The sequence below is a fragment of the Thunnus thynnus genome, chromosome 10, assembly GCF_963924715.1.
Source record: "Thunnus thynnus chromosome 10, fThuThy2.1, whole genome shotgun sequence".
In the NCBI taxonomy this organism is placed as follows: Eukaryota; Metazoa; Chordata; class Actinopteri; order Scombriformes; family Scombridae; genus Thunnus; species Thunnus thynnus.
In genome coordinates, this window is record NC_089526.1 from 18,616,271 (window position 1) to 18,640,700 (window position 24,430).

The 24,430-nt window shown below is 39.2% G+C and overlaps 2 protein-coding genes across 3 annotated transcripts in view; one reads left to right on the forward strand and one right to left on the reverse strand.

The window, feature by feature from the left end:
• Positions 1 to 42: 42 nt before the first annotated feature.
• On the reverse strand, positions 43 to 7,362 carry slc6a19b (solute carrier family 6 member 19b). Its single transcript, XM_067601782.1, has 13 exons — positions 7,283 to 7,362; positions 5,468 to 5,669; positions 4,252 to 4,392; positions 4,033 to 4,170; positions 3,751 to 3,932; positions 3,559 to 3,669; positions 3,130 to 3,242; positions 2,903 to 3,031; positions 2,633 to 2,789; positions 2,299 to 2,503; positions 2,051 to 2,210; positions 1,429 to 1,591; positions 43 to 1,322 (listed from the first exon to the last, which is right to left on the reverse strand). Exons 2-13 carry the CDS (start codon positions 5,664 to 5,666, stop codon positions 1,119 to 1,121), a joined length of 1,902 nt encoding a protein of 633 aa, XP_067457883.1. The 5' UTR covers positions 5,667 to 5,669; positions 7,283 to 7,362; the 3' UTR covers positions 43 to 1,118.
• Positions 7,363 to 24,430, forward strand: part of fhod3b (formin homology 2 domain containing 3b) — a 104,379-nt gene continuing 87,311 nt past the window's right edge. Inside the window, exons 1-3 of one of the 2 annotated variants that reach the window (XM_067601772.1) lie at positions 7,363 to 7,916; positions 14,957 to 15,063; positions 21,774 to 21,838. In XM_067601772.1, coding sequence (XP_067457873.1) covers positions 7,752 to 7,916; positions 14,957 to 15,063; positions 21,774 to 21,838 — 337 coding nt within the window. In that variant the 5' untranslated portion in view covers positions 7,363 to 7,751. The remainder of the gene's footprint in view (positions 7,917 to 14,956; positions 15,064 to 21,773; positions 21,839 to 24,430) is intronic. The other variant, XM_067601773.1, reaches the window with a different exon arrangement.

Genomic DNA, 24,430 nt, shown 5'->3' on the forward strand with positions numbered 1-24,430 from the left:
TAACAGAGGCAAAAACAGAATAAGGAACCCAGAAAATAAAACTGATTCTAGACATGCCTTTTAATTTGTTCTGTGATACAGTTTACATTACTGTTATTTGCATACAGTCTGGGTTATTTCGGTCAACATTAGTGACCAAATGCCATTTACATTGGAATCAAAAACATGCAGTGTATGCAATTCCTTATCAGTCTTAGTCACCAGAAACACTATTCAAAATGCCTTGTATTGAATTTCTATTGTATATCATATTCATACAGAATACAGTCATGAAGCACCAGTAGTGTAATTCACGATACAAATTGTAGTCAAATGCAGAAAGTGATTACAAATAATAATGTGCAGCTGATTTAATCTCTTTTTTTGTCCATTCCTCAAACACCATAAACACGTCACAATAGTGACCCCAGCTGGACATCAAGGAGTAACTACATTACATGGCTCCAAGTTATGGGGCAGCTCCTCCTGTTAATCTTAAATCCAAGTATTTAACAACATGATAGACTATACCTATACACCCAGTCAAATTTAACCTACAAAGGTAAAAATCTGCTACAGGCTTATACCGAAACCTTATGGGTTGCCCTTGTGTCAATTCATTTGCAGACACATTATATAAACTTGCTTAGGAATATACACTGTTACCAGAGTCTGACCTGAAGTTACAGGGATCTAAATTGCAGGGTTTTGTCTCAGGCCTTATATACCAGGCTTATATATGAGGCTTCAGACAGTGTTTCAAGAACAGATTATAAATCATATCATTTTATTTCAGATATTGTGCCCAATGGTGCATACCATGTTCCTAAAAGAAAACAGATGATTGCCATAATATCATGAGTACAGGAACTACAGCATAATGCAACCCAATATAATAGCCACCAAAAGGTTGCCCTTATGAAACCTGACCTTGAGACTGAGGTGACTCAACTTCATAGTTTTTGTGTTTTGGGGGTTTTTTGGAGTGCATTGAATTATATTAAATCATGAGTTATTCACATTAGTTTGTCAACCTGTTGTGCATGTATTTTAAGATTACAGTATATGCTTTTGCTGGATTCAGTAGAAAGTAGTGGGGGTTTATCTTCTAAAAATAATTGGAATTTAACAAACGAGTATTAGGCTGAGGACTTTCGGGTCATATTGTTCAGTAGAATTTGGTCAGAGATAATGTAGAGATGTGACTTATCACTCTTCTTTGTCTTGAAACATTTCCATACACCGACTAAAGGTATAGCAATACTTGGAATTCCTGCCAATATGAAGATGATCACATAGATCCAGACTGGATATGGCTTTTCTATCAGTGTTGGGAAATTCTCCTGCAAAGAGAGAAAAAATTATATTTTTGAGGTTTTGATAGTACATTTACAGTATGTTTTACAAGATCAACATCCATAATGCTAGGGAGATAATTCCAATATTTACCGATTCAGGATCCCAGGTTTTGTAAAGGACCTTTTCAGATACTTTAGTGATGAAGTAAAAGACCAAGATGAAAAACATAATGAGTGGGCTGATGAATCTCCAGGATGCTTGCCAGAACATGTTGGGTTTGTGCCCAATCATGAACTGAATATCATCATTGAACCTAAGGAGATAAAATAGATTACATTATCAAGATGTGGCCAAAACAAAATAAGTAATAGCATAGAAAAGGTGGTGAAATACTAGTGTGGGAGGAAGGATAGAGGAAGTACGTTCCTAGTGGATATCAACTTTATAATGCTGCTTTAAACTACTGTGTGATGACACAGCGTTTCTTTAAAAGAGTGAAGGCATCCCGAAGGGCATTACCCATCATGGAGGTGGTGAAAATTGATTGAGGATTGATTTTCCCTAATCTGAAAATGCAAGTAACAATAAAGCAAATTATATCAGAGCTATTAGTATGATGCTCACATCCCTTACAGTATATGAAAAATCATGATATTATGTAATGTGTCTGTGCTGTACAATTAATGAAGACAGACATCAAGAAGCATCAACACACATGATTTTAAAGGAAAGAATATAGTTATAAAATACTGTATTTGTACTGTAATTTCACCTGTCTATTCCATATATGTATACCACTGAGATCATCTCGCAGAACGCAACAACTAGCAGAGGGATGGATCCTCCATAAGTGTCAAAGAGTGAAAGCCAATAGTTCCCTGAGCCTTGGAGAAATATCAGACCCACCAGACAGCAGAGCACGCACGTTACACCTAAAGGACGGCAAATACTGTAATTGAAAAAATGTAATAGAGATCTTTATTAATGTAAAATTTGAGAATACTGTAGCTGTGGAATTACCAGTGACAGCCTCTTTTGGCCATGTCTTAGGGAAAACTTTGAGGTCTTGCAGTGGTACTAGAACTCCTTCAATGTTACCAAACATAGAAGACAGGCCGAGGCAGAAGAGCATTATGAAGAAAAGGACCGCCCACAGTGGTGAGAAGGGCATCTTTGTAATGGCCTCAGTGAACACAATGAAGGCTAAACCAGTTCCTTCAACTCCCTAGGTCCAGACACAGCACAGCAAAGAATGACATGCATCGTTTGAAAATTAACACGTCATTTTGCCATTAAAAGTGAATCTGCTGCCCTGGTGGATAAATTGTCCTACACAGAACTGATGAAATCTTACCTCACTGAGAAAAGTATTCAAATCACAGGTTTTCAGATCCATCTTTTGAATTACATCAGGATATGTTTCGTTAAGACGTTGTAAAACTTGATTGTAGTTGCTGTCAGTGATGTTGTCCTCAGCAAGATCAAACACATTTAGTAATGTCATGATGTTTCTAAAACCACAAATTCATTCGGTTAAAAAAAAAAAGTCTTCACAGTTGAGGAAGAAGAAGAAAAATATATGAGATGCTAACATGTATAATTAGACACAAAAGATATACTGCACCCAGCAAGACAGTTGTCAAATCTTTCTGTTGCTCTGAAGCCAATGATTGTGTAAATGACAGTGGCAGCATAGACAGAGGTGATACCATTGATAACAGAGATGATCACTGCATCCTGTTCACAGTTGTTACTGAAAGAAAAATGTTGGAAGTTTTTTATATATTAATAGAAGAGTGCATATACTTGTCGCTTTCAGTGACGCAGGGTTGAACAAAATTCCAAACTTACTGCACTGAGTTGTAGCTGGAGAAGGAAATGAGACCGCCAAAAGCCAGAGAGAAGGAATAGAAAACCTGAGCACCTGCATCCAACCATGTTGATGGTTTTGCCAGCTCTGACAACTGTGTAATGTAGACAATTATTGTTTAACCAGTTATTGTATTGTATGAGATATACACAGTATGGTACTCTCATGAAAAAATTAAGGTTAATGCGCATTCAGAGGACTAAAATTGCTGGACAGTTGGTTGGTAGATTCTCCAAGATAGATAAAAATGTGGTTATTCATTATACATAATATTATCTCAGTGATTAATAAACAATACTAAAACAGGGTTGTAATAATTCCATGCATTTTTTTTGTTTCATGCATTCTGATTTGTTATCTGCAGTAAGACAAGTATGTTTGTTGAAATTAGTTTTAAAAATACAACTTACATCTGGTGTGAAGAGAAACTTCACTCCATTCAGAGAGCCCTTCAGGGTCAATCCTCTGATCAGAAAAATTGTCAGCACCACATAGGGAAGGGTTGAAGTCACATATACAGCCTCAGGAAAAAAAGATATTTCCATCATTATTAGTTAGTTAAATGAACATTTTCTCTATTATTGCTGGAAAAAATGCTGTACCTTCCCAGTGGTCTCAATCCCGCGTATGATGCAGATATAGAGGACAGACCACGCACAAATATGACATAACAGTATCCACCACTGCATTCCACCATCCTCTTCAATCCTTGGAGTTGTGTTTAGGGTCTCCCTGTACCAGAAATAATCCACTGGGGAGCTTCTCTCACACTCTGAGACAAGGCCTGACAGAATTTAACAGCAGTATGTGTCAATTCGCCGAAATCAAGAGATTCTAACCTCAATTTCCATTCTGCAGAGGTACAGTATAGGTTGTAGCACTACCTGTTAAATTGGCATTCATGGGACAGTGGCTCCAAGGTAGAGGCTCTTGAAATGAGTTGAAAAAGTACCAAAGAATCCAGGCAATGATGGTGTTGTAGTAGAGGCTGATTGTTAGAGATACACACATGGACGCAATCCCTGCAAATACATGTTTCCATAACAATTTTTTAAGGCACCTTTCCGGAAATTATTGTAAACATTATGCAAAATGTTGCTTACCAATCCCAGTCAAATAAGGATGAATGGTTGCCCACACTCCCAAACTGCCTCTTCTCAAACGTTGACCAATGGCAAACTCAAGATGCAGAAGTGGGATTCCTTCAAGAACCAGCAGGATCAGAAATGGAATCATAAAGGCACCTGAAAGAAAAACAGAAAAACTGTTGTGTCATGGTGTTAGTAAATATTTGTATTTTTTTATATCATTGAATACAGGATTATGGAAGTATAGAAATAAATACAGAAGCAGAGTACAAACTATCTTTGAAGACAAGATAAGAAGACCTTATATTCAAGAGAAAATATATTTAAATGTCTACTTCGATGTTAATCATTTTTGATGCATGTGTGGAGATACAATCACACAGCTAATGCAGTAGGGTTTATAATGCAAATTGCGAGCCATTTGCCCTTTGTATTGAGCACTTTACAAGAATTTCCTGTTATTCAGAGGGTATAAAATGTCTTATCTTTGAGCTTGTTTTCTTAAATCTACCATTTGACAGATCTTACGAGGGTATAGTTGCTGTTGCATCAGCGGTCTTGTGATGTTGGTCATTAACTACTTAACTTGGAGAAGGATGTCCAATATTTTACAGACCTCATCATACCCAGTGATCCATAACTTCAGTTCAATTCTATTCAGCTCAAAAAACACTTTATTCATCCCTCAGCAATTTGAACAAAGGTTTGCAAAAATAAAACAATAACAAATCATAAAATCACAACAAACAATTCATTCACACACAAAAACAATGTAAAAATACAAAATATGTTCATATGAAGATAAAAAATAAAGCAGAAACAAACAAAAAAATCTATGGCTGACCAACACTTCAATACTGTAAAGACACTTAACTGTATGTAAATGAGTGTAAGTGCATTTATCAGTTAACTTTGGCTGACAGGCCTTATGACTTCTGTAATAAAAGCAAACTTTCTTCTGTTTGTTTTTCAAACACACAATATTAAAAGCTTTTTGACGGCATTATCAGGCAGACAAACACTTTTGGAAAAATTTTAATTGTTCACAAAATAAAATGATGCACAGCAAGTACAAAATAAGCTGTGAATTAAATGTTACACTGTTCGGTAGGTCTGAATTGACCAGAATGAGTTATAATTAATTATGTTTCCTCTGCTCAAGCAGTGTTTATTAAAAATACATTATTAAAAATGTGGAATAAGTGCTATAAACCATAAAAGCATCACTTGCCTCCTCCATGACTCTGACACAAATAGGGGAAGCGCCAGACATTTCCAAGTCCCACACAAAACCCCACACAGGTCAGCATGTACTGGGCCTTGTTGTCCCACTTTGGTCTGTCTCCAGCCTCTTCCTCCTCCAGCTTGTCCAGCTGCTGATGGGACAATATCCTGTCCTCCAGGCCTGGATTTGGTAGTTGTAGCTTCATGATCTGTTAAACACTGTAGTATTGTACTGATACAATCGCACACTGTACAGCAATGGAATGTAAAATTGTAGCTCACACTGTGAGTTCCTATGTAGTCGACCTCTGTAATAGATTGACTAGACTGTAGTGTCAGAAAGCATCAGCTGTAGGTGTGAAGCCTTTGAAGCCTGAGCTGAGTAGGAACATGCATGACAGTTAACTAGTGTCTTATCTGATGGGGAAGGGTCAATGCACAGATGTTACTGTTCTTGTGACTAAAAATGCCATAAAAATAACATTTTTATGGCATTTGTTGTATGGTAATGACTTAAAGGGTTTGGTCACGCACATGACAAAAAAACATATTTTCTCACTTAAAGGACAGGTTCACAATTTTACAAGTCCCATATAAACACTGAAAGAGGTTTTCCTCGCTGTAATCATTCGTCCTATTCATACTGGCTATTAAAAGATGCCCTTCAAATGTGCTTTCAATGTAAGTGATGGGGGCCAAAATCCATAGTGTGTCCACACAGTCATTTTGTGCAAAAATGTATTTCAGAAGTTTATCTGAGCTTATATGAGACTTCAGCTGTCTGAGTTAGTCAAATCAAGTGGATATCTGCCACATTTACAATCTCTTTAGCATCAATTTCCCTCTTTGTGTTTCCTCAGTGTTTCCCTGTTGAACTGTGGTGGAAGTATAGTAACAAAAAGAGGAACTAAAAAAACTGTAATGTTGAAAGATATCTACTTGATTTGACTAATCTGGACAGCTGAAGCTTCATATCAGCTTCAGACAAACTTTTAAATACATGTTTGTATTACTTACATCGTACTTACTTGAAGGGATCTTCTCATGGCCAGTATGAACAGGAGGAATGATTATAGCAAGAAAAACCTATTTCAATGTTCATTTGGACACCTAACTATTGTTTTTATAAATAGTTGATGATGAATGAAAAATTGAGAACCTATCCTCTAAGTGATACGGGCCCTCTCAGTAGTCTTTGGTATCGACCAAATTGTATCTATAGCTCTGGGTATCAAAAACTATTAAGTACTAAAGTTGGCATTGCATGCTTAGATTCAGTCTTGTTCACCTACTCAATTAGATTTTTCTTTATTTTTAGATCAGAATTCCCCAATTCAGACTGCATTTTATTTAGGGAAGGTTCTTTTTGTGTTTGTGTTTAGAAACACAAACACAAAAAGAAACAAACAAAATTTGGTTTCCTTAATTGAACGAAAAAGGAGTTTTGTAGAAAAAAAAGTCTATATTCTATATATAGGTTTCTGTATATACTGTATGTACAATAAGGTATCAAAAAGATATTGTTTTGTGTCAGTGTTGAAACTCATCTGTGTTGTGAAATAGTATCAAAAAATTCTAATTATATCCATCCCTATTCTAACCATAGATATTGGTATTATTTACCAGGTTGATAACTTGATGCAATGGAGATGAATGAAATTTTGTCAGTGCATGGTGCTTTTACATTTAAGAACTACATTAAAAAAATCAGCAGCAATAAACAGACTTTCTATGTGTATCTATCTGTATATATACAGTGTCTATTAGCATATTTTATGGTTTGGTTTTTGCCAGCTTCGTCTTGTGCACTTTTCATATTCACCACTGGAGGCCGCTCTTGTGCCTGTAATATGAGCTCTCTCGGCCGGCTGAGGTTTGGCTGCTGTGTCCTCTGGAAAGAGTTTGCGCTGGAGGAGGGAGCCGATTTCGCATCGCTCTCACAGACCAGGCGCCAAGTGTAGCAGTCCCGTCCGCAGTCTGCCTCAGCACTTCAACTGCCCGCAATGCCAGTGGATACTGCCGCCCCGCTCATTTCCACGCCGCACTGAGTAGCTCTACCTCTCAACGAGGTACCCTGGATCTTTACTTTTGGACTGCTGTGTACACTGTCCTGAGTCATCTGCGCTGCATGAAGCGAATGGAGAAGGTCCAAGGATAACAGAGGGTGCAGGATTTTGCTACTGCAGAAGACCTGCCGGTGGTTCTCTGCCCGAGGGGCTGCGCGTCTGTCAAAGGCTTTGGTGTCGCATCCACTATTTTGATCATCTAAATTCGCCTTGCATGGATACATCATGGCTACGTTTGTATGCAGGGTGCAGTTCTTAGATGATACTGATCCATTTAACAGCACTAATTTCCCCGAGCCCACCAGGCCACCTCTGTACACTTTCAGGGAAGATATTCCTCTGATAAATCAGATTGCTGGAGTCCACAGGCTGCTAAAAGCCCCACAGAAGGTATGCAATATACTTTTTAAATCTCCATTGCTTCCTTTTTACACGTTGTACATGTTTCTTCAAAGCCTAGTGAAACTTACAACATAATTTCAAATTAATGATTAGCTATGTTGATAATGGTTACTACCAACAAAAACTAATGGACCATTGAGCCAGTGACTTATAGTGGTTTGCTGATGTGGGATGCTGATGGAGCATTGACATTCATTCAAATAGTTATGTGCACAATTTCAGTATGATAGGCCTACAGTGTGACATGGAATATTATATTATATATATATTAATATAGATGATCTTGGATTGGACCCCCATTCTGAGGGGAGGAGGCAGGCATCTATTAATGTTTACCTACAACAACAGTAATCCCTTTTCAATTTAACCTGCTTTTTTGCTTGCTATTTATCATTTCCACTTTTGGAGAACTTTCAAAATTTCTTTTAAAAATCTGCAAGTTATTTTGCCTAAGGGTATAAGACAAACAAGGTAATGGATGGTGCAAAGGTGGTATACACAATATATTAATATGACTTTACCTAAAATGTTCAACAGCTCAACTTTCAGTGGAGTTCTTCTTGTCTTAACCATAAAGAATCTGGGTATTGCATGTTATGATGCTACCAAGAAACATACAAAAAAATTTATGGGCATAGTAGCCTATTCTATATTTGTGATACCATGAATGAGCTGGCTTGAAGTCCATGTAGGAAAACACTACTGCTCCTGTCACTACACAGCTTCAATTAGAGGAGGTGGGGTCAAGTGCCCAGTTGGTCAGTTGATGAGGGATGGAAGAGGGTAATACACCAGCCAGTTTGTGCCAGATTTGAATTCACAAAACGTCTCATCAATCCATCCAAACTGTCATAACATATTTTCCCATAAATTAGTATTTCGACATGTTACCTTTTTGGCATATTCAGTTTTTTTCATTAGTCTTGTACTTCAACATTGTTGTGTTTGCTCAGCTGCATCATGTTGGCTGTCATTTATTTTTTGACTTTGAGTAGATGCACACATTGTTTTGGTTGCAAAAGTTGGCCTTCTCAAGATCTCCAACTTCATAGCCAGTTTTAAACAGCTTAAAATAAGTTAATGTTCCTCTTTAGTATGTTGCAATAGCCCTGTTTAAGTTTCCCCAAAGAAAGCCAGTGACAAATAATTCTTTTGTTCTTTTAGAGGCCTCTGGTTGCTGTATTTCTTGAGAAATGCTGTAGCCTGTTTGTTGCCTTCTGATGAGAGCATTTGCATCCAAACAACATTTCAAAAGGCCTCATCCACTGACCTTTAAATTTAAACAAAGCAAAGGGGCCACTGCATCTGAGGTTGAGTCTTTATTGAGCATTCATCTGAGTCTGGCCGTGAAGTCGCGTAAATAGACAGCTAATTTAGGTCTTTCTTCATTCTGTCAGATCAGTGGTACTCCATCTTGTGTGAGTGGAGCTGGTAAGATAAGTCACGGAAGCCTCAGGATGCTGTGGATCACCACAAGCCTGGCTCTCATTCTGCAGCCCACTCAGTCTGACCAGCAGGATGGGATGGGAACGCTTTCCACTGTTTGAGAGAGGAGAAGGGAGGGAAGCGGGCAGAATTAAAAACACAAACAAAGAGCTGATGTACTTTGCACAGGCGACTGGTCTCAGTTTAGCAGCAGGCCAGCTGGACCACAAACTAGACAGAGAGGGAGTACCAGTGGTAGGATCTGCAGCGCCTGGTTAGTGAGCTTTGGTCACATGGGCATTAGTGGTTAGCAATAACTCAGGGAAGCAGCCATGGTATTTTTCATGACAAGAACACTCAGGTGGATGACAGGACCGTGTCACCACATTTAAGCAATGAATTTACTTGATTCAGAGGTGACTTTGAGGTGACCCTGTAAATACCTCTGATGACAAACCTGTTGTCTTTGAGCTCCGTCACTCTGGATGTGCAGGTCAGCTTGGTATAAATAGCACACTGCTAACACATGGTGCTGAGGGAGTCAAAACAGCAAGCATATGCTGTCTCTGGGCTGTTCCTGTCAGTCTCAGTCTGCAGTCTCAAGAGGGGAAAAATGTGTGTGTGCGGTTGTTTTGTGTACGTGTGGGTTTGGGGATGATTGGGTATGGGTTGGCACCTTGGCTATGCTGCTGTACAGAGTCAATTATCAATTAGGAGTAACTGTAAGTTTTAACCATCAAAGGCTATTAGGACCAGGGTTTATATTTTATAGCAATAAGGATTCAAGCTGTAAATGCTTGTTGTGTAGCAACAACATATTTGTCAGGACAGCAAACACACTGTGAAGTCAGTTCTTTGACCCTGCAGCCTTTTGTAAAATGCCATGTTACCATGTATTATAATGCAGTACATAACGTTTGGTGTTACTGCAGTAATGTTGAATATTCTGAAGGCTTTATTAGAAATTCAAACCTGTTTGAAGGAGACCATTTGTGATAAAGACATAGGCTATATGTTCATCCATACCATGTATAGATGTAGCACCTCATCTATAAACAAGCTTTTCTGTTGCCTCTGCAGATGGAAAGTATGACTAGTCACTACCTGAATCAACCATTTGATTTTGTGATGAATAATGCATCGTCCTTGTCAGATGAGGAAGTGTGCATGCTGTTCAAAATCTGCTGGAATTGTTCCAGATCTGCTGTTTGTGTCAATATAAACCCATAAATCAGTAGTCCTTCATATGCTTTCTTCTCTGTCAGTGCTTTGTAGTCTGTGGCTTGGTGGCCTTGAGGCCTTGCATCAGTTTGCAAAGCATAATTCAAGGAAGGGAAAATGTGGCTAAGTCTTGGAGAATGGACTCTCACTTTAACAATTTCAATTTTTGGACCGGTTGTTTTCCTGCATTTTTTTTTCTTCAGAAATTACAGAGTCCCATAATGAGAAGTTATGTTAAATGCTGTAAAATACAGGTTCCTCCTTCATGCCTGTCAGAGCTCCTTTGAATTCTTTTACACATTGTTATGCAGAGTTGAGGTTTTGCTGGTCTCTGCATTTTGGAGTGTTTGCTCAGCAGAGGGCTCCTTTCAGAAGAATGCAGCATCCGTGGACCAACTCATCCTCTGCATGCTTGACAGGAACTGAAGATTACTGTTGTGGTTTCTCTTTCATGCATCAAGTGTGTCGTAATGTGTTCTAAATCACTTGCCTTCATAGAAAGACCTCAAATACCATCGTCACCTTTATCAAACAAACTTTAAAGTGGCCTACTTTAAGTCATTTTGAGAGCAGTGCAGTCTGCAGACAAAGATATGTAAGGTTGGCAAACACATTTGAGTTTAAAATGTGCAAGTTGCATGTAGTATATGCTATCTCATCCCAGATGCCTTTCCTCTGTTGAATACAAAGCAATTTGGAGTGAGATAGCAGTTTTAAATTGTAAATTGCATGGTGTTTATTTTTAGTCCTTTCTGCCTTAACTGCCTCCCTGGTCAGTGGACCACAGTATGGTGGTTGAAGGGAGAGGCCAGACCTCAGTGTGTGAGCAGAGCACTTGTGGTTACTTCTCTGGACTTGGCCATCACAGGGCCACCGTGGGTTCAAGTCCTGGGCGGGGGACAGCTAAGGAAGCCTTTGCTCCTGATAATCTGATAGTACTGTTCCTGGATTAGGGGCCATTTATGTACATCACCCTGGCCTTGTTATACATGGCAAGACCTGTAATTAGTAATCCGGGTCGATTATATAACGAGAACCTAAAGTGACACCGGTTACAGGATGGATGTGTCGATACATGGAAGAGTAGATGAATGGATTGATGTACTGTGCAGAGCCAGATAGATTAATGGATAGACGAAGAGTTTGTGTAGACTATTCTGCTTTATATGCCCTTGGTGTGCAAGTCAAAAGCTTAAGTGGGGAAATGCATTTCTTGGTTCCACAGTTGGCTAATTACTGGTTACAGCTGCAACTTCAGGCTGATGTTTTGTCTATTTCAGGTCATGATGCAGAGCTTAAAGAGAACAAACATTTTCTTTTTTTGTTATCCAATCCATACAGTACTTGAAGTATAATTTGAGGAACTTAAAGATTTACAAAGAGTGAAGAACACCAGCTAGGAAAATAATTAATGAGCTCTTGTACATTTTTATACATTCTCTTGCTGATTGAGGTATCACAATATTTAAAAACATCTCACTGGGTTAGGGTTAGGGTTGAAAGGTTTTATACTTGCAAAATATATTAATATAAGTACTTTCTGCTTGGAACAGTAGCAGCATTTTTTTTGGAATAATCAGAAGAAGAAATTGATGGTTGGAATAAACAGTATTGACACCATGAAATCCTTAAAGCAGCTATAATCAGTATTTTTACTATAACAATGTATCAAATAACAGTGTGTAATGTGAGAGGCGTTGTTTGTAGTGAATAAACTTACAGAGAATTATCACCTGAATGCGCAGCTCACCTCAGCTTTACAGAGCTTTGTTGTGAGTTTCAGCTCATTGTTTAGCTGTCCGGCCTGTAACTTTACTGCTTTAGTTCCCTCTCACACTGCTCTCATAGCATTGTTTTTGGCTGCAGCATTCAGCTGTTTTCAGCAAAAAAGCTCAAAAAACTGAATACAGTACCCCGCACAGTACCAAAGAATAAAAAGACACAGTCTGCGACTAGTTGGTGAACACGGTCGAGCATTTAGCAGCCGAAGATATTTCCCTCGGGAGACCAAGAACAGTTAAGAGAGACTAAATATTGGACTTATATTCATTAAGTGGCCAGAAACACAACTTCAAATGAATGATAATGTTGCTCTGTAGCTGCTGGATGTGTAAATAACAAGTTCACCAGATCAACTTAAAAAGTAATTTCAATATGTCACCTTGTTTCTGGTTATCGCAGGTTTAAAGAGACAAACTAGAGAATGATGACTAGAAAATTAACTTCTTCATATGAAAACATTTCCACATGGTTTCACTGACAAAAATCTCTGGCTGGCACAGTACACAATAGCATATACTGATCAGCACCAAAGATAGAATCAAAATGAAAACAACTAGTACCTAAAGAAATCTTGCATATTTTGTGATCACTGTACACTTGTAGACATTAGGCAGACTCCCGAGACTCCTGATGGGAATAAAACAAACATTCAATATGAGAACAGGTTTTTTCTATGGTCAGCATATATGATTTAGTGTGTCTTCGCCTTCATGCTGCATTTCATATCACTGTCACACCCATTACTTTCAAAAACATGTAAGTCCATAGGCATAAAAATAGTGAGTCTAACTCTGGTCCTTGTGCCTGGATTTCCTGTCAGTCCAAAATCTGTCCTGTAATCTGGAGAAGCGCTCACCTCCCTCCTCTATCTGTGTACAGTACAGCTTTGTTTGCTTTTTTTCTACCTGCTCTTCCTTTCTCTTTATCTCAATCTATGTCTTTCTCAGTCTGTCTCACTGTAAGAAGAACATCAACAACAATCTAAATATGACTTGTCAACAACAATAGGATTTCCTGAGTGATTAAAGTTCTTGGCGTACGTTTACTGCATCTGCCTCATGCTTTGCCTCATCTCTTGTGTCCTCTTAAAATGACGATGTTCAGCCCCTATAATCGTTAGAACTATTATATTACCAATAATCTTTTGGTTCAGCATGCATGGAAAGCAAACAAGACAGTTCAGAGTTGGAGAGAGAGTTGGAGAGAGAGTGAGAGTTATTCTAACCAACCACATATTTTGTTTCAGTTTTCAAGTATGACGCGGTCCTTGAATGCTGTAGTGCAGTAATACAAACAGAGTGGCTGAACAGATCAAAGCCATCAGACCTATAATGTCTTTCCAAGCCTTATTCCTTCATGTTCAATTAAGTTACTGTCTGTGGGAGGAAATTGAACTCCGTCAGACCTGGAAATAAATGGTCTAATTTAAAAAACACATGCTTTTACATGTTTACATATGTTGCTCTTCTTTTGTTGAAATAAGAAAATTCTTGCAGGCTGCTTATATTGGATGTGTAAATAGTAGTTTATGCAAGTGTATTATAGTTTTTGTGGATTGTACAGTATGTTGTTGATTTAGACATCCTGACTGTTGATGGAGGCAGTGCAGTGCAGCTCTCACCACTTAAGTCATATGTTTGCCCCCTGTAATGGTATTTGTTTTCCTGTCCTCTGCTTCACTGTTGGAGCCGCTGTCCTGCGGAGCTGACAGATGCAGAATATAAATAGGTTAATACCTCCAATTTGGAGGTCAACCAGACACGTTAACAGACACTTCTCATTCTTCATCTCCTTGAACATAGTCGGCTGATGACAACCAGTCAAGACCAGACAAATCATACCTCCTCCGCAAAATCATCTCGTGTGACGATAGTTTATCACACAGAGAGAAAGGAGAGATAAGAGGCACCAGACTGCCAAGTTGCTCCAAGTCTGCTTGACTTCTCTCTAACCTTGCTCAGATTGTCATTGTAAAGCGCTGACAGAAGCTGATAAAATGACTGTCCATGGTCTACTGCAGACCAGACATATGAACCTAAAACACATTGTACAATTAGCCATTGAACCATAAAAATAATAAAGTTATGTTTTGTATACAACTAGGTCTAAACATAAAATGTGTTTTCAATGCAGCAAACATGGGCATGTATTTGTGATGCAACTGAAAGAGTCATTTAAAGAAAGAATATTCTGCTTGAATTATTGACATGTAACATTAATTCATCTGTTTTCCTGAAGCATCAAACTAAACTCTCAAGAGGTCCATGCCATTTAAAAAAAAAAAAAAACAATCTAGTTGCCCTGCTCACAGCCTGGGAAAGATTGACTTTGTATAAGTTTGATAACAGACATGGTCGTGATTGTAACAAGACAACAACTGAGTCCCCAAATCAGACTGTTTGTGAGCTGTGTAGGCTCCGATCTGATCAGTATGGAGCAGCCATTAGTACAGACCTTCAAATGGCTTCCCAGCATCAACTGACCATAAACATCCCCTACTTAATGTTTCACATTCTTGACCCATTGTGAGGTGTAAATGTGACCTTTTTAGAGTGCTGAAGACAAATCAGTGTTTCAACTCATGTCTCTCTCCTGTTTAGCCTGATGACTGCGCCCTTCAGCTGTCCCATAATGGAAGCTATCTGGACTTGGAGTCTACCCTGGCAGAACAGAGAGATGAACTGGAGGGATTTCAAGAGGAAGGAGGGTAAGATAACAATCACCTCAGTCTTTGAATGTCTTTGTTTCACTCTGTAACTTTTGTGCTTGCCCTTAACTATCATCAAACTTCCAGCAATTGCAAACACGCAACATGATGAAAAAAACATTGAAATTTAAATGACTCTAGATTACTTTATTCATGTCAGAGCAGCTCAGATTGAAAATATAAGAGGGACTGGCGATGCCTACCAGGTGCATAATGTAGGTCAAGGATTGTTCATGTTGTTGTGATCAAATTAGCTGTAATAATAATAATAATAATAATAATAATAATAATGATGATGATGATAATACATTTAATTTGTACCACACTTTTCATTCATAGTGAAACTCAAATTGCTACAGTAACAGAACACACAACATAAATAAAACAAGAGTTAAATGCTAATAAGAGTTAAAATATAAACCAGCAATAAAGATATATTATTCAAGAGTGACTGACTTGAAGTTCATTACAACAGTATGGGTTTTAAAAATACCCCCTGAGAAGAGAGAGACTCCAAAATATTTCTCTTCTCATAGTCAGACATAATCATGAACAATGTGATTACTGTTTTTAGAGCGAGACATAAAAATGCAGATAGAGAGAAAAGATTCTGTATTTAAATCCTTGGCCATGGGGATATATATTAATAATCTGCCATATTCCTTTGCCTAATTTGATTCTATTACAGCGATTTGAATCATAATGATACCCATTTCGTTCCAGGATGAATTAGTGAAATAATCCCTTTTCCGGGCCTTAGCTGATTGAGCTCTCCTGCCGAAAGGCTGCTCTCAGGGGGTGGCTGGGTCTGTCTGTCAAAGAGCTAAAGGGACAGTCTTTACCCCACCTGAGGGACTCTGAGGTTCAAAAGTCTTTCAGCACTTTGAGACTCTTGGGGGAAATGAATATCAGTACTATTCACTAACTCATCTGTGAATCTGTCACCAAATGTCTCAACAGACTCACTGAATCAGGTTATGTGATTTTTGTCTGTGGGCAAGTTAGTGGGACCTCTTCCCAAATTATGATTGTATTTAAGAGGAAGAAAACATATGGTTCTCTCTTCTCTTCTCTCAAAGACAAGATGTTAAAGAGTTTCCATGGCATTCATCCAATCGTGTCCCTTAAAATACCTGGCCTCCCTGGCCGAGTGGCAGCGGTGATGTCATCTAAACTCCTTACGAGGTGTAGAAACGTCTCATGAGCATCTCACCTTCATCGCAATTGAATGTTACCTCACTGCTCTCATTAGAAGTGGCCAAACTACAGTTGTACAACCTCCATCATATAACTCAGCTTCTAATTTAGCTGTGTTGTTTTCCTGTAATATGTAGTTAAATCAGGCTTTGTCTGGACATAACTCCTAGACCTGGATGGAGAAGAGAAAGGTTCAAAAATTGTGCTAGTTTCATTCCTGTTTCATACACTTTCTTTGGCCAGTTACTTTATTGACTCCATATGTTTTTTCATGTACTGTGGAGTATGTTGATATATCATTCATGTGCCGCCCACTTTAGATGCTCACAAACCAAAGGTTGGCATGAGAGTTCCTGGTCGGCTGGACCACAAACATGTATGGATTTATTTGTCTAACTTGGAATTCATAAGCTGCTCTCTGGCTTGGTGTTTCTATTGGACGTTGAGAGCGCTGTCCTTTCCCAGTTCCATTCGAAATTGTTGGGAGCTTATGGGAGGCTATTGAGAGCTGTGAGGTTAAAGTGGTCCACTTCTTCTCTCATCACAGATCAAGCCTGCCAGGGCCCGTGTCGTGCCAGCTGGCACAGGCTGTTATGGATGTGTGTCATTAAACCCACACAGTGTTGTCTGAGGAGGCTGAAGGTGAAGGTGGTTTGCCAATTATTTTGTAAAAATAGGGCAGTTCTTGCTGGCTTTTTATAGTGATGATGTGCCCAGGATTACAACCCCCACTGCTCAGCATTGTTGATTTGATGATTATTGAGCTAATAAAACGTCTGATGAGGCATTTCACCTTTACTTGTTCCATTTTGTTTTTGTTTTCACTCTCCTTTTTTCTGCATAAAATCTGTCAACAGCAGTCAGAACTCATTTAACCTACAGAAAATCACTTGTGTCATTTCCCAGTTTTTTTTTTGGTATTTTTTTTTACAAGTTGATCTCAATGTAACACCCCAGCTCTAACTCCAGTTAACAAGCAAAATGGTGCTTTCATTATTTTTGTTTTAAGCCCACTAGCCTAGCCACCTTCCCAGGGAAAGACTTTATTCATATACTGCCTGAGTTCCTGCACTCTCCTGATCATTGGCCATTGAATCCATCTGTAATTGATATTAATGACAGGTTACATTCCTGAGGCGCCTGTGTCATACCTAGTGTCTTTACAATCAGATTAAAGTATGATCCTCTGACAGAGTGCTGCAGAGCCAGGAGATATCCATGTCACGGGAGCTTAAGGGCCATAATCACTTCCACACCATGTTATGAAGCTCAGCTATAGGAGATTGTGACTCATAAATCCCCTGTCCCATCTCTGATACAGCCTAACTTCAAGTTATAAACTGACCATACAGCCCAGACATGTGCTCAGACATATCTGCACAGTTTTAGCTAGTCAGTGTGTCATTCAGGTTTCCAGCTACGATAGATTGATTGAACCGCATACACGCAATTTCAAGCATTTGTAGCCCTGAGCAGAGGTGGAGTATGGGGGACATAGTTAGGATCAGATGGCCTGACATGAGCTCAGAGACATTTATAGTCTTTGAATATTTTTGCGGATTACATGGATTGAAGAGTGGGAGCCTGTTTCAGTGTTTCAGAGGAACTTGGGTCTGATGTTGTAGGAAAAATGTTGTAGTGAACTCGTGTGTGGAGTTATGTGCTGGGCTCAGTGTTGTTTTTGCTCAGATATTTGACAGTGATTGACAGATGATTAGTAAAGTTTTAAGTCCTCAAGGACATATTCCCTGGCTTGTCTTTAGAAGATAATATGAGGTGCTGTTATTGACTGCATAATTGATTCAGCATGTGAAATGTGTATAGCATGGAAGAAGACGCGTTTTAACATTTCACTGCCTTGGTACACATAAAGCCCATCTGAAAGCCAACCATTTTTAGCTGAATATGCCCTTCTCGGTTTTATTGAGTGTTCTTGATGTGTTCGACAACCAATTACAAGTCGAGCATATTAAAATCCCACTGTTCTTTCTGCGGAGGCCTCAACTATTCAGAGTTTCTCATCACATCCTTTCATCTCTCTTAGGACAGCTCCGCTTTCATTATTTTCATTTTTTTCTGACCCACTTGGACATTGTTTCGGAGATACTCGCAGCACACAAGATTTTCATTTTGAAAGAAAAAAAAGCGCATTTGAAAAGAACCAGAGGAATTGTCAAACACAGTACAGTTTAAACTTCAAGGAGGGAAATAAAACACCAGTTGTCCCTTCTGTGTTTGCAGAGCAGTTTAAGGGTATTATTAACAGAATAGAACAGCTTGGTGATTGTTTAGTGTGTGTGTGTATATGCGGTTGTGTGTACGTGTGCATGTCTGTGTGTGTGTGAGACCTGGTCAATGGTTAGTGAAGCAGCAGTCCCCCTTTTAGAGAAATAAACCCCGCAGATAGTTCTTAGTCTGATTCTTCAGCGTCGTTACATCTTTAGCGTTCTTGGGCACTGCGGGTCTCTCCACAGACACTGATGCAGGAGTTTCTCAAGCAGTGGTGTTCACCAAGAAGTGCTGAGTCAGTAGACCTCTGTGGGGCCTTCTTGTCTGGCATTAATTGGTCTTTGAGGGGAAGTACTGGCTTTACTGTATTCCAAGTATGTGTGTTCACTTTCTGTGGGTACACATTTTGTGTTGTTTTATAAACAGGGCCAGTAATGCTCCCTTAGATAAAGCCAGAGAGCATGGAGCTGGCAGGCATCCACCGGTCCAGTCGCTGCTGCTCTTGGTATTAGGATTAAGACAGAGCTTTATGAGTGTGCTATACAACAGAGCTCTTATAGGAGAATGCAGATGAATAGAGAAGAAAATAATGCAGAGTATATTCTTGGGAGGAATAGTTGTTAAGTTTCACAGCTGCATCCTGTTTGGAACGTTTGATAGGCAAAGTGATGATGATGAATATCAGATTTATGCCATTAAGGAAAAGATTTATAGTGCACTCGCTTTCATGTACAGATGAAATAAAAATACATTCATTCATAAACACATTTATGGTTTTTAAAGCCATATAGTTTTGACAAATTGCCTTCGGTAATGGTCAGGAGGTAAGTAAGGAGGTAAGAAGTAATTGTTTTGGGTAATGGTCAAGTTCACTCTTTTTTATGAGATTATTAAAAACAGTCACAATTATTCAAATGATATCAGCAGTGGTATTTCAGAAGCATGATGTTGCACATGATCTCTCAGGAACAGCAATCAGATTTAATGGGACCCTGGCTTAGCTTGATTATACAATACCACCACTAGAAAAAAAACCCCAGAACATTCTGGCACAGAAGAACGCAAGACTAAGAAAGAACCAAGCAGTTTAGTAAGTATTATATTCCAACATGTAGTCAATTTGTTGTTTGGCTGACATTCTTTTTAGTTATGATTATTTCTGTAATTTTGGGCTCCACCTTTTACAGGCCTGCAGCGCTGTCTGTGGGAGTGTCCAATTTTCCTGTTTAATTGGTGAGATAGGGGGGGGGGGTCTGAAAACCTCACTTATATTCCATGCACGTTTGTTTAATTTGATAATGAGCACGTTGGCCTGTGTAGCCTCAGGTCTCGGTTAAGTACAGGGATACTGTTGCAGCGAGGCAGAGAGAAAGCAGACGTTCGTGACAAAATGGCTCTGGTTACCCGTTTGCCTCAACAGCATCACAGAGGATTAAGTTCCCGTGTGCCGTCTCATCTCACCGGTGAAGGTCCATGTTGACAGATGTTGCTCCTGCGTCGCCTCTGCTTGTTGCTGGATATTATATTTGATAAATAGTGAGCATATACAGACTTCCCCTGCCATGTAATCTGCTCGTGTGCATGTCAGCGCAGTCTCTCCCACTGACTGGTCAGGGCAGGAAAGATGTCAGTATGTGTGTCTGTCTGGATGTGTAGAGCAGAGTTCTGCAGTAATGCTGCTTGTTTATGGTGAGGCAGCAGTATGATCTGCCGTCTGTGCTGATAGGCTTTTTTTTCTCTCTGTCAGACCCACTGCTGCCTGATTGTCACTAACAGTGACAGTCTGCCGTTGGCACCGCGCCAGTCGGAAAAATCACACAGCCTTTGTGCAGCCAGCATAAAAGCCCATTTGTCAGAGAGATGAATTAGGAAGGGGGGGGGAGGGTGTTGCGCAACTCTACCTGCTGTGCTCTTGTCTACAGTTGTGTCTACTGGGTTTGTTTAAATGCTTCTTTAACTAGTCTGGAGGTTAAAAGCACAATCTGTGATCCAAATGTAAAAAAAAAAAAAAAAAAAAAAAAAGGACGGCCCCACCGTCAAAATTCAAAACACATTGGAACATGCTATCACTGTCAACTTAGACACAACTAAATCTGAGTTATGTATTTTTTTTTCTAATGTTCTTATAGGATTGTTTACATTTGGGATGCAAACACAAGCATATGTTTGAAATTATGACTCACTGAACGAGGCTGAAGATGTTCTATATTTTTCTTATCATCAGCAAATCCCATGAAAAGAGCAAAAGCCAGCAATGAATTGATCCTGCAAATAAGTTTGGCTTATGTAGCTGTTGTAAAGCAAGATATAGATTATTGCTCTGTGTGTTGTCTAAAAATACATCAATGAGCCACACAATCAAATTAGAACACTGTCGATCCCTCAAACACTGTCTCGCTGCCATAAATACTCACTAGCGAATCAAATGTGTACTGCAAAGTGCACTATTTACTTCTGTCTACAAAAAAACTAGTGTCCAGCAGTTTTTTGTTTCATTTAAAAAACAAATGAAACTATATACACAGTACGTGACCTGTTTTTGAAGATCGACGTCTTCATTAGGAATAAATTGTCTTCTCCTCTGATTTGTTGAAATACACAAGAAAAAATGACAATAACGCCAGGCCTTAAACCTTAAAAAATCCCAATTTTACTTGAATCTTCACACACAAATAACAGTGGGCTTCTAAGTAGAAAAAATTATCCTTTGCAGGACAACAAACTACACTGCTCCCCTGTTCACTTTCACAGCTGAATAGCATTGTGGTGCATTGTTGATGTCTTTGTTTTGGATTGTCATTCAGACATTGTGAGCGGTTGACAGGATAGTGATCGGGTCTTTGCATATCTCCATTAACACAGGGGGCGGAGTTGACTTCTGAGTTGCTCCCATCCTTCATTTTCACCCATGGAGACCTTTTCCCTGTTCTGTTCCTTGACCTGTTCCCTGTTATGTTAAAACCTGCAGACAACACCCAGACTGAACTTTGTGATTTGTTGAAAAGAATTAGCTTAAAGATTATTTTGCACCTTTTACACAGTAGCTATTCAGCTATATTTTCTTGTCAGCACTTGCCTTCCTCTGGCATATTGATGGATCCCTCAGATTCGGAAAGACATTCTCTTTGTTTCTTGATACAGTAACTGTATAAAGCTGTTGTGTGCTCACTACCCCTATACAGATTCACCAAAGCCCACACACACACACATTGAAATAATCACTGTGGTCCTCGTGTCCCTGTAACATTTCTCTTTCCCCTCCATTTGTCCTGCTTTCTTCACAGGAGAGGCAAGAAACACAGCATTATTCTCCGAACACAGCTGTCAGTCAGAGTTCACGCCTGCATCGGTGAGTAATAAACCGTACTGTACTCTATACTGTACATTTGTCACGTCTCACTTTACGATGGTTAATTTGTCTTCCTCGGTCTGTATCACCAGTGAGGTATGAGGCTTTAATGACCTCTATTACCAGCGGATTATTTTATTGAGGCTCTTGTTGAACTCGCACAGTGGCAGTTTTGGGAAACAGCTCGGAATCTTAATTTGAAGGAGAATTAACAACAACACTGAAAAACAGAGCGCTGGCACCGAGCAGAGACTTAAAACATTTTATGTCTTTAGAGTTACTGTGTTCTGTCACTTTGTTTTATTGGGCCTCCTGGTGTCTTTGAGTAATGTGAGGGAACTAGCACAAAGAGCTGAGTGAAAACATATGCAAACATGCATGCACGTGACCTGCGTGCAAACACACACACACACACACACATACACAATGTGCAAATCAGAGGTTGGATTTTGATTAAACTGAGGATGTTAACTGCCTAAGTTTTTTACGAACTGACATAAATTCAGTCAGATTTTGGCACAAGTTCCTGCTTTAGGGTTATTTTTCTTGCATCTTTCTGTGATTAATAGGTGTTAATTATTCTGCTGCCTTGTTTAATGTATATATAATTTAATACATTAATACAAAAAAAACTCTTGAAAAGTAATTTGCCAGAGACTTGTAAGGTTTGTTAGCGATCGGCACAATGGCCAATGTCAGTAGCAGAACATAGAGGAGCGCACATGGTCACACAAAGCCACACAGTACCTCCTCTGCAGGCTGCAAGTGCAAACATAACCCGAGGTCTGCTAAAGCTATTAGGCTGTAAATTGTCAGATTTTAAAATTGGTCGTTTTTCTGTAGTGAAGTAGTATGAAGTAAAACAAAGGCGCAGATACTTTTTTTTTTTTTTTGTATGAATGAAGTCACTATGATCTGAGCAATCTCTAATACCGTAGTCTTCTGTCTGGTTATTTATTTTATCTACTGATGCATGATGTGTAATGGAAAAGTTTGGATTTTTTGGTGAATTGTTTTGTCATGACAGTTCATTAAACTATCGGTGAGACAGCTTTTGCTCGCAGCTGATGAGGTCTAGTTTGGACATGTTGAAAAAAAAAGGGTTTGTCTTTGATGCTCTTGACACTATAATTATGTAACTGATACAGTAAGCCTATCATGTAATATATTAACAGGTTTTTCGAACGTTGCTTAATTCCTGTTATAAATCATATTGTTGGGAGATGCTCCTTTATTTTATAACACTGGATACCTAAAAGACATTGCCAGATTTTACCTGATGTAACAGGTCACATGCTGAACATGGCTGTACTTGTGAATATTTGGTCGATTATGTCTCCCTTGTCAACAGTCCACACTACACTGAACTGGCTTTACCTTATTCTCTCTTCCTGCTGTTGCTTGGCTCAGCTTAGTGGAGCCTGCGGAGTGGCAGACAGACTTGCTGCTCCTCTCTTAAGTGGATGATGACCCTCTTTCTCTTTAAGTTGACAGCCACCTGTTGCCCTTCTCTAGTCTCCCTCAGTGGCTGCCTCATGGCTAGCTGATTTATTTTCTTCTAGGCGAGGTGGTCACTGTTACTGTAACTTGTCCAGACATTTGAGCCTAATTTTATCTGACTAGAGGGCTTACCCCGTAGCCCCTCTGAGTGCAGAATTACTGGGTGATTTTCCTGCTCCACACAAGAGATAATTCGTTAGTCTTCCACAGACAAATGGGATGGTATGCTTTAGGTCGTGCACTTGCTCTGTATTAAGGGATTGAGCGTTTCCCTGCTGTCAGTTCATAAAAGCCAAAATGTCCCCAAAGAGGAGCCCCCATATTGTCAGTGCTTTTTGTCGCCGGCCGTACTCTTTTGTCTTTCTAAATGAGAGTTGTTATGCAATGAGAAAAAAAAAAAAAGCCACGCTCTGTTACAAGTGCTTTTGGAGAATAGCCAGAACACAATGTACACAGTCATCAGAGCTTTAACACTGTGATTTTCTGAATCTCTCGAAATCCGTCAGAATTGCTGCTTTTGTTTAAATCTGACAAGCTTGAACTAATAGCACCACTCTTGAGTTAGCTTTAGGTCATTATCAAATGTTAGCAGCGCTGTAGTAATGCTCAGTTTAGTGTTAAATAAAATCTCCCATTTTAAACATACCCTCACTTAATGACGGGGTACTAAATTAGCACTTTGTTGTTTAGATATGTTATCCCAGAGGCCCCTCCATGAACATGAAGATGATGATGAGTTGGTTACCATCATGTATGTAATCTGTGTCATTTAGCAGTGTTTTACGGAAAACCAAATGTGTGTGTTTCAAGTTTTAATTAAGCTGTACATAACTTTGTTTATGTTATCTGGTTTTTTTGGTTTTCTCCGGATTTACACATCAGACAGCTAGCTTTCAGTTTGTCTGTGTGTGTGTGTGTATGTGTGTGTGTCTGGGTGCCAGTGTGTATGTGTCATAAACCACAGCGAGACCTAATCCAGGCTTCCCTAATCATAGTCATTAACGCTGACATACATATGGCTCTACATGGACCAGCCAAAAATCTATGCAACAAAGTCAGCAGAGGGAGGAATGTGCTCACCCAAAGAGCTAA